Genomic DNA, 16,122 nt, shown 5'->3' with positions numbered 1-16,122 from the left:
TCACATGATGAATGGTGTGATACACTAATGTTAACGTATAGAAGGACTATGGAAAAAGGCCCTGATCAGACAAACAGATGTGCATCCGCTAAAACTGCTTAATATCACTGTTACTGCAATAAAACTCAACAGTTCCACCAGTCCCTTTCTCAGGTTCCAGGGTGGAAAGAATTGTGCAACTGCAGGATGAGAAGGCAGTAGATACACACTCTAAAAAGGTATAAGTAACAAAATGTAAGATTTGCCGACGTCAATTTAAATTGAATAATGTTAATATAACAGCAATAAAATAACAAAATGCTAGGAATTAATACCACAATGAGACCACAATGCACAAACCGTGTTTTCCTATGGAAGACCTGCTCAGTCTTGTGTGTGATTTCTAGGGCACAACTGGCCAGGGATTTAGGTGGCTGGGCAGCGATTAGGATGGGAAGCACAGCCAACAGCTGGGAATGCCCAAACTGTGTCTATTTCCCACCACTGTATCCCATTACAAAAGAGAGATGGCCATCACACTAATGCCCCTTTATCCGCTAGCAGTCATCTGACCTCTATAGTTAGATACATGGAGCCTATCTGATCAAACAGCAGATCACCATCGTAGTGGAAACCTAATTAAGTATTTACACACGGTCAGATATGGCCCCTAAATCTTTTGCAACAGACCCGTCAGGCCTGGAATTGTGCACACTGGGAAGAGCCTTGCAATAGCCATACTCTTGTCATTGCTTGCAGATACGGTCTGAAGCAGTCAGGCCAAACAGGATAAAAATATCCAAATGGTGTTGATAAGTCCTCAATGGAAGAATGGTCACTATGCCTGGCTGTTATCACTGACACTGGCATGGAGAGGGCACACCATCTGCCCAAGGACTACAGCATCAGTGGGCAAGCGACAGACAGGGAGGGGAGCGTGTGTGTGGCTGTGGACTGTCAGACCCACCTGCTTTCCCGCACACGGCCTCGTAGACCACATGCTGCGAGTTGGACGTCAGAGCTCCATTGGCTAGGCCTTCTGATGAGGTCTGTCTGTGGGCAGAGACAAGATAAGAGTGAGTGACTCCTGTACATTACCCAGAGAGATACAGAGCGATAGGGCAAAAACAAACCATACTGTTCCACATTCACTGTCCTGGAGGGTTCCACTGATATACTGTAGTGCTCTTCACTCTTATTGTAAGAGCATTGTGACGGCAAATTATCTTACAGAGTTACAGTAGTGACATAGGGATCACTGACTCCTATTACGACTATGGATACATTGTGTGCACCAGGCAGGAAAAATGTAAAGTGTGGTGGTTTGCTGTGTGCTGTCCATAGGGGCTTGTGGGGGTCTCTTGACACTCCAAGAGGTTTAGTGTTTACTGAGTGCTTTTCATGACCTATTGCAGAGGGATGGGACACATTCCTCTACCATAGTAGCTGTCCTGGATGACGTTTTCCTCAACACTGACGCTCCAACAGAACACGTACGTTGTAGGGTTAGCTGATACGGTTGGTTAGCTGATACGGTTGTGGTGCCAGCTGGGTCATTTGTGGAATGACCTCTGTGTTTTTAAATAGAAAAGTCATGAGGACAGGTCCCATTGTGACAGATACTGAATGTTTCATGAAATGGGTGGCCAATACAACTTCTATCCAGCAAGTACTCCCAACGTGTATAGGGCACTGCATCTTACCAGAACACACAACACTGGCTCTCACAGAAACAGACTACACAGGGACAATGTGTGTATACAGCTTCTCAGACTAAATCATTACGGGTGGAATAAGGCCGTAAAGCAGGGGCCAACAAGCCTGTAACTCGATACATTAAATGTGTTAAGCATTTTTTGGGGAACAATAAATAAAGCTTAGCTGGTGTTAACCTCTCGCCCCATAACAGTGGCTTGCCAAAGCAGCATTAAGGTAATGAGGGCACACACTGCTTCTTTGTAGGGGCTGCACAGTTGTTCCTTAACACCATTAACAACCACAAATATGACTGGCCCACTTAAAAGTGTGGCATAACTCTACAGGAAGCAACCCTTTAATATTTGGAGAAAGCTTGACCTCTGGGTTCTTCATATCACTTTCTTTGTCAACAGTCTCTCACTTCTCCACGTCATAAGGTGTAGACCGGCAAACGCCGCAGTACGGAAGGGCTTAATATATTGAACACGTATCTCTGCATGGAGTATGCACCCACAGTTAGAAGTTTAGTACATAAATGTAAAGCCTTGTAAGAAGCTTTTTCTTTGAGAGGGGCTTGAGTGGAGTTCCCCAGATAGACTATGAAATATAGGAACATGGTTACCTATGGTTGTGTGTTTCTTTGTGTTATCTGGACGTCTAACCAACGAGGGGGATTAGTGTTCATTTATAAACAAGAGTTTTGGCAGCGTGATGTGTTTATAGTATCAAGCCGTTCCTACAGCTGACTAATAGACAGTGAAGGCAGCAACCAGTCTGACAGTAATGGTTCTGCTGTAATTGTCACCCTATTAAGAATGCCATATGACAGCCTGGGTTTCCGTAGCTACAGCTGCAAAACCCGCCAAGCCTCACAAACACAATCATTTATTTGTTTTACAAATTGCTTTCAAATTTGTAACTGAAGTCATACCCATTCTGAGACCATAGTGAACAGTCTAAGTTGGCAACCATGTTAAGCCAATCAACACTCTAGGGTCCTGCCCTACTGTATGCCACAGCTACAGTAGCAATTTGGTTATCCAGAAAAGCATGAGCATTAGGGTATGGGTGAAGTTTAGAATTTGATTGACGTTGTCCACAGCCATAGACAAGTCTAGATGCCTTGGTTTCTTCTTAGGATATCTCAGAAGCAGTCATTGTTGTGAAACTAAGCTTCAGTGTGGTCCATTCACATTCTTTTGGTCTTCTCTGTCATCAATTAACATATAATGAGACAGAAACTAATTCTGACAAATGTGCTGACAAGTCTTTCCAATCAGTGGCTGAACAGACTTGGCATTTCCTCATGATGTTCCGCTCTGATTGGCTGACAGGGCAGCTTGGTGGTGGGTCCAGTGAATTGGCTCTTCTTTCCAATCGAGAGAGAGAGAGAGAGAGAGAGAGAGAGAGAGAGAGAGAGAGAGAGAGAGAGAGAGAGAGAGAGAGAGAGAGAGAGAGAGAGAGAGAGAGAGAGAGAGAGAGAGAGAGAGAGAGAGAGAGAGAGAGAGAGAGAGAGAGAGAGAGAGAGAGAGAGAGAGAGAGAGAGAGAGAGAGAGAGAGAGAGAGAGAGAGAGAGAGAGAGAGAGAGAGAGAGAGAGAGAGAGAGAGAGAGAGAGAGAGAGAGAGAGAGAGAGAGAGAGAGAGAGAGAGAGAGAGAGAGAGAGAGAGAGAGAGAGAGAGAGAGAGAGAGAGAGAGAGAGAGAGAGAGAGAGAGAGAGAGAGAGAGAGAGAGAGAGAGAGAGAGAGAGAGAGAGAGAGAGAGAGAGAGAGAGAGAGAGAGAGAGAGAGAGAGAGAGAGAGAGAGAGAGAGAGAGAGAGAGAGAGAGAGAGAGAGAGAGAGAGAGAGAGAGAGAGAGAGAGAGAGAGAGAGAGAGAGAGAGAGAGAGAGAGAGAGAGAGAGAGAGAGAGAGAGAGAGAGAGAGAGAGAGAGAGAGAGAGAGAGAGAGAGAGAGAGAGAGAGAGAGAGAGAGAGAGAGAGAGAGAGAGAGAGAGAGAGAGAGAGAGAGAGAGAGAGAGAGAGAGAGAGAGGACAGTTTGGCTGCTCCAACATATAAATCCAGTCCCCTCTTTATTTGACTCCCAAACACAACTGGTAATCTTGATCCTTATTACTCACTTTCCATTCTCCAACAAACCCAAAACTGCATGTCATTCAGATCCTTGATTCAATAACAAAGACTAACTCTCTGTGTACATTAATTATGTATTGTCTTGTAGGAAAACAGGCAGCAGAGGCAACATTTATCAAATGTAATGTGTTTGAGTTCAGCAGTTGGGAGGGTGTTTTGAAGACGAAATAACCTTGAACATTTCTAATACCTACAGTACAGCGATTCCATGTTGGGGTGGATGAGCTAAGGCTACTTAACCAAGGTATTGAGTTACCCTTGAAATTAGTTTAATATAAAGGGAAACAACTTATTATCCATTTTCTGTGAACAATCATCTCATCTCTTTCAGACAGAGGTTTGTTTTCTATCTGTCATTCTTTATTTCCCTCTCTTCTTTATTTTCTTCCTTTTTTCCATCAGTGCATTTTTGGTCTTGAAGCTTCCGTTTTTCCCACACTCTCTCCTGTCACACAGGCCGACCACAAAAATGCAGGACAGTGGAGAGTGTGAGGAGGTTCTGGAATTCTGCATGCAGAGGGTAAACACAGTAACTGCCAGGAAGACACACAGAGAGGACCTACCCTGCCCTAACCAACCCTGCCCTGCCCTAACCAACCCTGCCCTGCCCTAACCTACCCTGCCCTGCCCTGCCCTACCCTGCCCTGCCCTACCCTGCCCTAACCAACCCTGCCCTGCCCTAACCAACCCTACCCTGCCCTAACCAACCCTGCCCTGCCCTAACCAACCCTGCCCTGCCCTAACCAACCCTGCCCTAACCAACCCTGCCCTGCCCTAACCAACCCTGCCCTGCCCTAACCAACCCTGCCCTGCCCTAACCAACCCTGCCCTGCCCTAACCTGCCCTGCCCTGCCCTAACCTACCCTGCCCTGCCCCTAACCAACCCTGCCCTGCCCTAACCAACCCTGCCCTGCCCTAACCAACCCTGCCCTGCCCTAACCAACCCTGCCCTGCCCTAACCAACCCTGCCCTGCCCTACCCTGCCCTGCCCTGCCCTAACCTACCCTCCCTCTGCCCTTAACTCTTCACTGCCCTCCCTCCCCTCTGAGCGTGCCGCTTGCCCAGGAGAGCGCTCCTCACACATCAGCAACATAACACAACCACATCCCTCTGGCCTCTCCTACTCCCTGGCTGGCCTCAGCCGCCACATCAAAGCTGCTGCTGCTACCTGCTGAGGCAGCCACTAAGGCTTTGTGTCATTAGCCAAATCCTTGTTCCCCTGATGAAAGGCACCAACACGGATCCTCTGATACAGACAGAAAGACAAGTGACATGCGCACACACAGACAGAGATACAGTAGGAGCAGACGCGTAGAGCAATTGCTTTACCATTCAGTTCTATAAATATTCCTACTTAGCAAAAAAGACAACAAACTCAAATGGCCAGGTCCATATAAATCTCTCTGATGTAATACTAGAGTAGCACACAGCATGACCAGAGGAGAGGAGGGCTCTTCAGAATGACAGAGCTGGGACCACTGCGCCTCACGCTGGGGGAGAGGAGCCCTCCACCGAAGCCATGTGCTTTAAACAAACAAGCAACCCTATCACTGAGGTTTGCCATTGTTGTGTAATTTGGCCAGATGTTGGGTAATAAAGTCATACTGCAGCGTGGGAAACAGATGGCAGTTTCAGGCTTCGCTCCGTTTTCTCTCTCCCCAACTTTTCTTTCTTTCTCAATTTTTCCTCCACTCTTCTTCTTTTAATCTCCAAACAAAACAGGGTTTAAACAGCGCTCATGAATAGGGCCATGCAGTTGAACCGCATTGTGTTTACTGAGCAGGCAGAAATCAGGCCTGTGATGAGGTTGTTTACTGGCCTGGCAGATACAGCCTGAAGCCAAGGGACTGGGACTGTTCGCTCCACGCTTCATGTAGGCTAGTCTAACTCTCAGTACCCTCCTTCACCTGTTCCTTTTAAACTCTCTGCTGCTGCTGGACCCTGGTTCACCCCTCCAGAACAGCCATAGTCCTCTAGAGTCACTAGCTAGCCATCACACATATGCATTCATGTCATGGTCCAGTCAACATTCACACATTACAGAGCTTTCTAGTAAGAGAGCATTGAACAGCAGCATCCCAGTGCTGTGGGGTGGTATGGTGGAGGCAGCACTAGCTCCAGGTCTTACTTGTTGAGGCGCTGGGTGGCTGTCTTCCTGACCAGGCCCTCCCTGGCACTGCTGGGTGGTTTGGGGTTGAGGATGTGTCCTGGGCCTGCGCAAGCGTGGCTGTGGTTCTGGCGGCCTGGGTGGGTCACTGCGGGACTGGAGGAGGATGGGCCAGTGGGAGCCTGGGGCCGAGGGGCCGTCACAGGATAGGGTGGCATCATGGCCTTAGCAGCCAACATGGCCTAAGGAGCAAAAACCACACACATTTAGCTTCAGATTCACAATCAAGTAAGTTATTAGGCATCAATGACATTACATTTAAGAGGATGTATACATTAGGGCATTATGTACCTAATCCACTACCTAAATCAGGGATGGGAAAGGCTATCAAATTGTAAATGTGCTCAGTACAACCATAACAAGGATCAGACTTTGATTTCTGCCTTCCCAGGTCATTTAATGTCAAACATCCCCAATCAATTAGCTTTGAAAAAAAGTGCTATCCTTTATCAAAACATGCTCTACATATTTTGAGGTTGGAAGCAGTGCAACAAATTCTTCACATTTCATACTTGTTTAGACAACACATCTCTTTAATGACTTCTAGAGACCTGGTAAACAACATTTTCGTCCTGACATAATATTTAAGAGCTACCGTTCACCGGTTGCCTGTGTTGCTGGGGAATGCTTCACAGACATTCCTTCCAGATCTCATGTCTATGCTATTTCTCTGCCACTTTATATATCTATCTAACAAGCTAATGGTTTTCCAGCTTCCCAGCGCATGATTTCAAAAGACTGGCAGCGTGACAGAGAATATTTTGATGTAATTTCTGTGTTGATAAATGAGAAGCTGAATTTCCAGGTTGGAGGGTCTGTGGTTGTGCAGCAGTTGAGCAGGGCCAGGGAGGGCACCTTTATTTGGCTGCCAGGTGGCCTCAGGCCAAGCCTGTGGAGGAGCCGCGCAGTCTGCACCCAGTAACTGGAACATAGAGTAGAGCACCGGAACAGCACTCTCTCTTTCTCTCTCACACACACACACACACACACACACACACACACACACACACCCCTAAGCTCCCCTGGACACACACACAGTTTTGTATTCAGTTAAGCCAAATAGTTCAATAAATTCTGCCATAAGGCCACAAGGCAGGGGAGGTGAGTGCAGGAATGTGGAGAGCGCTTATTTCAATAAGACCAAAACCCGCAATGGTTTTTCACGTGTCATTAAAGAGCAGGGTTAAGGCATTGACTGACTCTCTGACCAATGGAAGGACACAGTCTGGGAAGGAGGGTTTACTAGGCAATTCTACTCTGAGCCCAAGTGAATGAGCCTTAAGGCTATGGAACACATGGAAACGCTACAGGATTGCAGGGCGTCTGTTAGTATAGACTCCCATTCAGGTCAAGCTGGCGAGAGACACTGAGGGGCAGAGCAGAGGGAGAGGATATTTAAAGGACGGTTCCCTGATTGGGTGGTGACTCAAGGCGCACAGTCAGCCCTCCCATGAGCTCAGTAAAAGGGCTGTTTGTTAAGGGGAGAACAACAGGTTGGCTCGCTCGCTCTCTCTCTTAACGCTGTCCCCTTTATGGCTTATGATTACACACACCAACTAATGCTGCAAACCATTTCCTGCAATTTCGCAATCAGGGGGAGAGATGGTCCCTGCTCAACCCTACCTGGTAATTGTGGATGAATGGATGCTGTGAGTGGCTGGCTGAAAGTGGTTGTGACTTGGTGAACTAGTGAACTGTGCTCAATCAGAGAGCTGGCGATGGGAGGGGAGTGGACAGGAGCTGGGGGGATCACTTTCAAAGAGAGTCTTGCGTAACCCAGCCAGTCCGGGCCAAGAAAAATATCACCTCAACTGCATTAATTAGGCTAAACCTAGATGTAGAAAGGATGACGTGAGAGCAACTGCATTACTCAACAAATTTTTTTAAATAAATAGCGCCTCCAATCATCCCACCCCGAAAGCTGTCGTCTCTCCCCAGCCTCCACGCCGCCATTCATAGAACGACTCTACAACAAATGCTGCAAGAATAATAAACACAGATTTCCTGTCCAGATCCCCTTTCAAAACAAACGTACAGAAAGACCAAGAACCAATGTTTTTTTTTTTCAGTTTCAAAATTATATAGTGTCAAGTAACCCAAGGCAATCAGTTTAATCTCCTTCAGCAATGGCAGAAATTACATATGTCACGACTAGTCAAGCATGACTAAAAGGTTTTGTAACTATAACGGTTTAGAAAAGTTATACCTCAGAAATCAGTTTCAGCATACAAAATGAATGTTGAATCTGATATGAACTGTGAATGATGGGATTAGGCTTCTTATTCAGTGTAGAATCAGTGGCGTTGCCCCGCCAGAGCCCTTGTGGGCAGCCAGCCTTGATTACTCATCTTCCAATATAAGCACATCCACCAGTAGACTCAGTAGAACAAAGAGTTTGCTTGGTGTGAGAATTCATGTTTGCTTTCAAGAAACAAGCTCCCTGTGAGGATGTTCCCAGTGGACACCATTTTGTTCGGCGGTTGGAGGAGAAATTCCCAGAATAGCTTTGCAAGCACTAACATCAAGGCTTTCCTCTACGGGTGATGGGGGAGCTTTTTACAGAATTTTTGGAGAGTATCCCCATTGCTTAACAAAAACAAGCAGTTGATATTGCCCAGACAAAAAGAGTTGAGGGTTTTCTTGATTTATAATTCAATAGCACTCAGATACCTTACTAAGTGTTTACATCTATGCTTTATTTGAGTAAGAGGGAAACATCAAGGGATGGAAAGGGAGAAATTGCAACTTCTAGTGTTTCTCTGAACCCCAATGAGAGAAAATCACAAAAAGTCTGTAAAATGGTTTTGACACAAAGCTGAACACTGGTTCCAAGGATTGGATTGTGTGCAACTTTCAGCCCAGTGAGAGAAGGAGTGTTTCTAATGCACTCTCACCACACTGTATATACAGTCTAGCAGAATTTCTAGTCTGGGTCTACCTGAACATGAGGTACTCCATGTTCAGCCTGTGGTTTACAGGAAGGCATGGTTCTCATTTTGTTGGGCTGAATAGTTCCAAGGCAACCAGAACTACATAGCGGTGATCTTTTTCTCTAAACTCCACAACCACAGTTACCCTACCGTTCGGTCCGTGGTGTTGTGGTCTGCAGCTCACTGACCTGGTGGCGGGTGCGGCTCTGGTCCAACAGTTGGCGGGACTGGAACTTCTGCTGCTGCAGCTGCTGGATGGCGAACTGGAGCTGGTAGCTGCCTGGGATGGGCTGGTAGCGCTGCTGGGGGCTGACGCCTGTCACCAGGTTGTAGGCGCTCTGGGTCTCCCCATCCCAAAGACCCTCCTCATCTCTCAACGCCCTGGGGCTATGGGAGCAGAGGAAATGAGATCAAAATAGTTCCAATGTGTACTGTATGCTTGATAAATTAAGAAGTGAGCATCTAGCTTTTACTGATGCAAAAGGTTAGGCTCAGACAGCAGTGGAACAGAAATAACAGCAGTGGTGAGTCATGTGAGTATTCAGGCCTACTACCACCTTCTCATCGTCAGTCACTTGACCATGCAACCAAGACTGAAATGTAGTATTAGCTCATTAACTGGCCTATTTCCCTCCACATGTTGAGTAGTAAGACTGTGAACAAGAAGTAAAGGGGACAAGACAGCATGCGGCATCCCAGCCGCTGCACCCAGATGCCTTCCTGTCAAAACTGACCAATCAAAGAGGCAAAGCAGAGAGCCGACCCGTGGCAAACATGAGGCTCATAGAAAACATTGAAACCTCTCCCGCCTCAGTGCTCTCAGCGCATCACGTTCCATCCGCATCACAAAGCCACAACCTGAAAAGACAACCTTTGAACGGCTCCACACATTTGTAACTGGATTATCTTTCACTAGGACTAAGCCTTTCAGCCTTTTTGGCCCCATCTAACGCAATGGGGGCGTCAGGGTTCGCCCCTCCTGCACAAGTTCACTGCAGAGTCTGTGAAAAGGAAAAGCACCCCTTCAGCCAAAAAATGATGTTCTAAAAGAGCAGGGCTACGAGAGAAAAAAATGAAAAGAAAGAAAGAGATAGATCCCCTGAGGGTCCCATTTCACACAAGAAAGTGAGGAGCTCCTGGAAATTCCTCCCATACATTTACATTTAAGTCATTTAGCAGACGCTCTTATCCAGTGCGACTTACAGTTAATGCATTCATCTTAAAATAGCTAGGTGGGACAACCACATATCACAGTCATAGTAAGTACATTTTCCTCAATAAAGTAGCTATCAGCAAAGTCAGAGCTAGTAAGGGGGGAATAAAGTCAAGTGCAAGTGTTAGCTCACGACAGGCTTATTGTTTTTATATAAGAACAATAGATAACATTGTAATAACAATTGTATACAGTAAGAGTTAAAGAAAATATTATCAGACTTGAAATATCACAATACGCCAAGACATTTTTAGAACAGAACTGAGAGGAGGTCTAAAATTAGAATTCAATTAACCTTGAATAACAATGCGCGCTGCAGGAAAATAATCCAGTGTCGCTCACCCAAAAAAAATATTCCCGTCCGGCGTAGGGATCTGAAAGTAATGTGAACGAGCTATCCGCCCGCTAATTTCACGTAATGGCATGTATATTGCAAAAACAACTGGTGTGACTCAGAGCCATTCAAACTTTTTTCACCCTCTTCTGCTAAGAAAGGTCTGTCTGTGAACCCTTTAAGACCACAGAGTCCAAATGACCACAAGACAAAACCCTGATGGATGGTTGTCTCCATTTTTTTTTTTTTTTTTTAGTATTTTTCCCCAAAACTATTCCAAGTACAGTATGCTTCAGTTAGTCTTTAGCAATATCTCTCCACTTGAGCTACATGGGAGGCCAAATCACACATCCTCTGAGTCCCACATCAGGAGCCTCAGTTCCTGGCCATTCAATTCCAGCACAATAAATAACAAATAGGAAAGAGAAAAAAACTGCCACATCTGAGTTTCCCATCACTGGTACAGTACAATACATGTGTGAAGTTTTAGCAGCCTGGGGCCTGCTCTGCCTTCCTGGTCTGCCTGCAGCATGTGGGTGTCAGTATGATCCCTGCTGTGCTCACCGTACTGTAATATGCTGATATGACTTACAATAACACAGCAGTGCGAGCTGAGCACATGTGCAGCATCAATCTAACTCAGCACCGAATGTGGGAAAGAGGCCGTTATGAAATGACATCATGCTGCTTCAGCCCACCATACTTCCAAGTCCTGGCCTAGCTGGTCAACGTGCACATCATCAGGCCCAGGGGTATTTCCAGCACTTATTTATTTTCTCTCCCTTGTCCTCCACCTAACGGGGCACTGATATGATAGCTATGAAACACGTAGTACTGGTACCTACAATGTTGAGAAGCAGAGAGCTGGTGGATGGGTTCAAAGTGCCAGTATGAGGGCAGTGCATAAATCCATCTCTGATGTGTGTGACTGAGATGGAGGGAGAGGGTTTTAGTCCATGCTGCCTGCTGAGGGGGGGAAGGGCTGTTACTAGGGTGTCTATGTCAACTCATTAACATGGCCCCGTTATCCCAGGGTGGAATTTCCCTCTCCCCTACCTCAAGGGATACCTTGCTCCCGGCACTACATCTGGGTCCAATTAAGGTGAATAAAACGCTTTTTATTAAAAGGAGGAAGACATCAAACCATTTTTGCCGTGCATTTTTTTTACCCCATTCATTTTTACGTTTCCTTGAGTTTTCTGGTGAGCCGAATAGGCTCTGCAAATGGACACTCACAAAATGCACTGGAATTAAATGCCGCGACAACGTCTGACCAAGTAAAACAACAGTCTGACAAAATATTGAACAAATACCAGTATGTGCGTTACGGTGACCAGGGTCTGAGAGGTCCTTGAGTACTGCAGAACCAGAAATGGTGGCCCTGTGGTTATTTGGATATGAAGACAGAGATGGAGTTAACAGTGGAGAGAGAGGTTGGGTGCCAAGGTAGAGAGAGAGACACATTAGTGTTCTCCTCACTGAGGGGAGTAGAATGCACCAACCATGACGTATTACAAACCTAAATACACAATCATGGTGCTCAATCACAATTTCAATTTCAATACCCAATAACTTACTGGAAATGAATTCTTACTTGAGCCAAGTGTCCGATCCAGGATCGGGTAAGATTACCAAAAGACATCAGAGGCTGTAAACAATCTGGCCTTCTTTTATATGCTTGCCCTAAACTAGCAAAAGCGAGCTAACGAGACACTATGCACCTATTGGTCATTCACCCTGATGTTCCAGATTTTCAGAAGGTCAATTTAATGCCTATGAGAAATCAAACATAATTTCACATCACTGATGCGGTTTGGGACAATTCAAAAACCGTCAAAGTATCGGGAAGTCAAGCGTTACTCCTGACAGAGTTGTGAGTGGTGTGGTGGCTATATTGTAATAGCATAATGGTGTTTTTGAGAGTGAGTGTAGCCAGCAGCCCCCTGCCCCAGGTTGACAGCAGAATGGAGTGGGGAAGCAGCATCTCTCTCTCTCTGTTTCAGAGTGCTGAGGCAGCATACCTGGCAGATCCTGGCAGCATGTCGGCACATCAAAGGGCCCAGCTATTCTTTGAAACCCATCATGCTTCACCCCTGTGGTTGCTGCTTAAAGAGCCAGCATGCTTAACGGTTTCAGTATGTTTGGCAATGACCACCGGCCCCAGTTGTAGGGGGCTCAGGAAATCCTACATGAAAGAAATAGCACTCAATGTCGAAATCAAGATAATTTACCCTAATATCTCATCAACGATGTTACACCGCTTTCTAAGATCCCTGCGCCAAATGTACAGTTGCGGGTAATGGGGTGGAAAAATTGGGGTTTGTGTTGGTGCGGAAAGTAAGAGAGAGAAAGTGATGGATGGCACGTTCTTAACAGGAGAACCTTCTGACAAAAGGATCCTTTTTACCTGAGTTGTCCTGTGACGAGGTGAAGGATCTCATCAAAATCTCTGTTATGAAATATTAGTGGCAACGTACTTTAGTGCACTCAAGAACAGTCTTTTATGAGTTTACCTCAGAGGATTTCCAGTTAAAAAGTAGAATAACAGTCCTCACATGAACTGGAATCAAAAAGGAGAAAGTAGATAAGATGAAAGTACTTAGAAGTTTAAAGTTTTAATGTCACATGCACAAATCAAATCAAATTTTATTGGTCACATACACGTGTTTAGCAGATGTTATTGCGGGTGTAGTGAAATGCTTGTGTTTCTAGCACCGACAGTGCAGTAATATCTAGCAATTTCACAACATATACCCAATACACACAAATCTAAGTAAAGCAATGGAATTAAGAATATATAAATAAATATATGGACTAGCAATGTCAGAGCGGCATAGACTAAGATACAGTAGAATAGTATATAATACAGTATATACATATGAGATGAGTAATGCAAGATATGTAAACATTATTAAAGTGACTAGTGTTCCATTTATTAAAGTGGCCAGTGATTTCTAATCTATGTATATAGGCAGCAGCCTCTAATGTGCTAGTGAAGGCTATTTAACAGTCTGATGGCCTTGAGATTGAAAAACAGCTTCTGTCTCTCTGTCCCAGCTTTGATGCACCTGTACTGACCTCGCCTTCTGGATGATAGCGGGGTGAACAGGCAGTGGCTCGGGTGGTCCTTGATTATCTTTTTGGCCTTCCTGTGACATCGGGTGCTGTAGGTGTCCTGGATGGCGGGTAGTTTGCCCCCGGGGATGCGTTGGGCAGACCGCACCACCCTCTGGATAGCCCTGCAGTTGCGGGCGGTGCAGTTGCCGTACCAGGCGGTGATACAGCCCGACAGGATACTCTCAAATGTGCATCTGTAAAAGTTTGTGAGGGTTTTACATGCCAAGCCAAATTTCTTCAGCCTCCTGAGGTTGAAGAGGCGCTGTTGAGCCTTCTTCACCACACTGTCTGTGTGGGTGGACCATTTCAGTTTGTCAGTGATGTGTACGCCGAGGAACTTGAAGCTTTCCACCTTCTCCACTGCGGTCCCGTCGATGTGGATACGGGGGTGCTCACAAGTACAAGTGAGTGTGCATAGAGACAGTACAATTTATTTTATAAAATACAACGGTCAACTCAGATAGTGAGTCAAGATGGAGGCGGAGAAGATGGCTGCCGCTTTACAGCCCTCTAACCAATTGTACTATTATGTGTGTTTTTTCGCGTTATTTGTAATTTATTCTGTACATAATGTTTCTGCCACCTTGTTTCTGGATATCAGGACAGCGATTACTCACCTCGTATTGGATGAAGATTTTTTTCTTCAATGAGTCGGACGCGAAGGATATCCTACAGACACCCGACAAGGCCCAAATCCCCATCATTTGCAGGAGAAACAGACAGAGATATCGTGGACGTAGGTCGGGGTGCCTTGTAAGGATCCGACGGCGAGCGAGTAAACTGCCTCTTCCATCAATCCTATTAGCCAATGTTAAATCATTTGAAAATAAATTAGATGACCTAAGATTACGGTTATCCTACCAACAGGACATTAAAAACTGTAATATGTTTCACAGAGTCGTGGCTGAACTACGACATGGACAACATACAGCTGACGGGATATACGCTACATCGGCAGGATAGAACGGCTGACTCCGGTAAGACAAGGGGTGGCGGTCTGTGTATATATGGTGCACAAAATCAAATACTAAGGAAGTCTCGAGGTTTTGCTCGCCTGAGGTAGAGTATTTTATGATAAGCTGTAGACCACACTATTTACCAAGAGAGTTTTCATCTATATTTTTCATAGCTGTATATTTACCACCACAAACCAATGCTGGCATTAAGATTGCACTCAATGAGCTGTATAAGGTCATAAGTAAACAGGAAAATGCTCATCCAGAGGCAGCGCTCCTAGTGGCCGGGGACTTTAATGCAGGGAAACTTAAATCCGTTCTACCTAATTTCTACCAGCATGTTAAATGTGCAACCAGAGGAAAAACAACTCTAGACCACATTTACTCCACACACAGAGACACATACAAAGCTCGCCCTCGCCCTCCATTTGGCAAATATGACCATAACTCTATCCTCCTGATTCCTGCTTATAAGCAAAAACTAAAGCAGGAAGCACCAGTGACTCGGTTAATAGAAACGTGGTCAGATGGCGCAGATGCTAAGCTACAGGACTGTTTTGCTAGCACAGACTGGAACATGATCCGGGATTCTTCAGATAGCATTGAGGAGTACACCACATCAGTCACTGGCTTCATCAATACGTGCATCGATGACGTCGTCCCCACAGTGACCGTACGTACTACATTTACATTTTTACATTTTAGTCATTTAGCAGACGTTCTTATCCAGAGCGACTTACAGTTAGTGAGTGCATACATAATTTTTTTATTACTGGCCCCCCGTGGGAATCAAATCCACAACCCTGGCGTTGCAAACACCATGCTCTACCAACTGAGCTACATCCCTGCCGGCCAGTCCCTCCCCTACCCTGGACGACACTGGGCCAATTGTGCGCCGCCTCATGGGTCTCCCAGTCGCGGCCGGCTACGACAGAGCCTGGATTCGAACCAGGATCTCTACCACTGCGCCACGGGAGATTAGGATTACAGGCAACATTCGCACTGAGCTAAAGGGTTACAGGCAACATCCGCACTGAGCTAAAGGGTAGAGCTGCCGCTTTCAAGGAGCGGGAGTCTAACCCGGACACTTATAAGAAATCCCGCTATGCCCTCTGACGAACCATCAAACAGGCAAAGAGTCAATACAGGACTAAGATTGAATCGTACTACACCGGCTCTGACGCTTGTTGGATGTGGCAGGGTTTGAAAACTATTACAGACTACAAAGGGAAGCACAGCTGCGAGCTGCCCAGTGACACAAGCCTACCAGACGAGCTAAACCACTTATATGCTCGCTTCGAGGCAAGCAACAGTGAAGCATGCATGAGAGCACCAGCTGTTCCGGATGACTACAGTGGGGAAAAAAAAGTATTTAGTCAGCCACCAATTGTGCAAGTTCTCCCACTTGAAAAGATGAGAGAGGCCTGTAATTTTCATCATAGGTACACGTCAACTATGACAGACAAAATGAGGAAAAAAAATCCAGAAAATCACATTGTAGGATTTTTAATGAATTTATTTGCAAATTATGGTGGAAAATAAGTATTTGGTCAATAACAAAAGTTTCTCAATACTTTGTTATATACCCTTTGTTGGCAA

General features: G+C 45.7%; 1 protein-coding gene across 4 annotated transcripts in view; it reads right to left on the bottom strand.

Annotated features, from left to right (window-relative positions):
* Nucleotides 1-16,122, bottom strand: part of ttll5 (tubulin tyrosine ligase-like family, member 5) — a 96,186-nt gene that overhangs the window by 10,817 nt on the left and 69,247 nt on the right. For all 4 annotated transcript variants that reach the window (XM_041847655.2, XM_045207492.1, XM_045207493.1 and 1 more), the window contains 3 exons: nt 9,092-9,290; nt 5,935-6,155; nt 947-1,032 (listed from right to left, as the gene is read on the bottom strand). In XM_041847655.2, the coding sequence (XP_041703589.2) occupies nt 947-1,032; nt 5,935-6,155; nt 9,092-9,290 (506 nt within the window). The remainder of the gene's footprint in view (nt 1-946; nt 1,033-5,934; nt 6,156-9,091; nt 9,291-16,122) is intronic.

Source organism: Coregonus clupeaformis, chromosome 25 (genome assembly GCF_020615455.1).
Source record: "Coregonus clupeaformis isolate EN_2021a chromosome 25, ASM2061545v1, whole genome shotgun sequence".
In the NCBI taxonomy this organism is placed as follows: Eukaryota; Metazoa; Chordata; class Actinopteri; order Salmoniformes; family Salmonidae; genus Coregonus; species Coregonus clupeaformis.
This window is presented reverse-complemented; position numbering and strand designations above follow the sequence as displayed.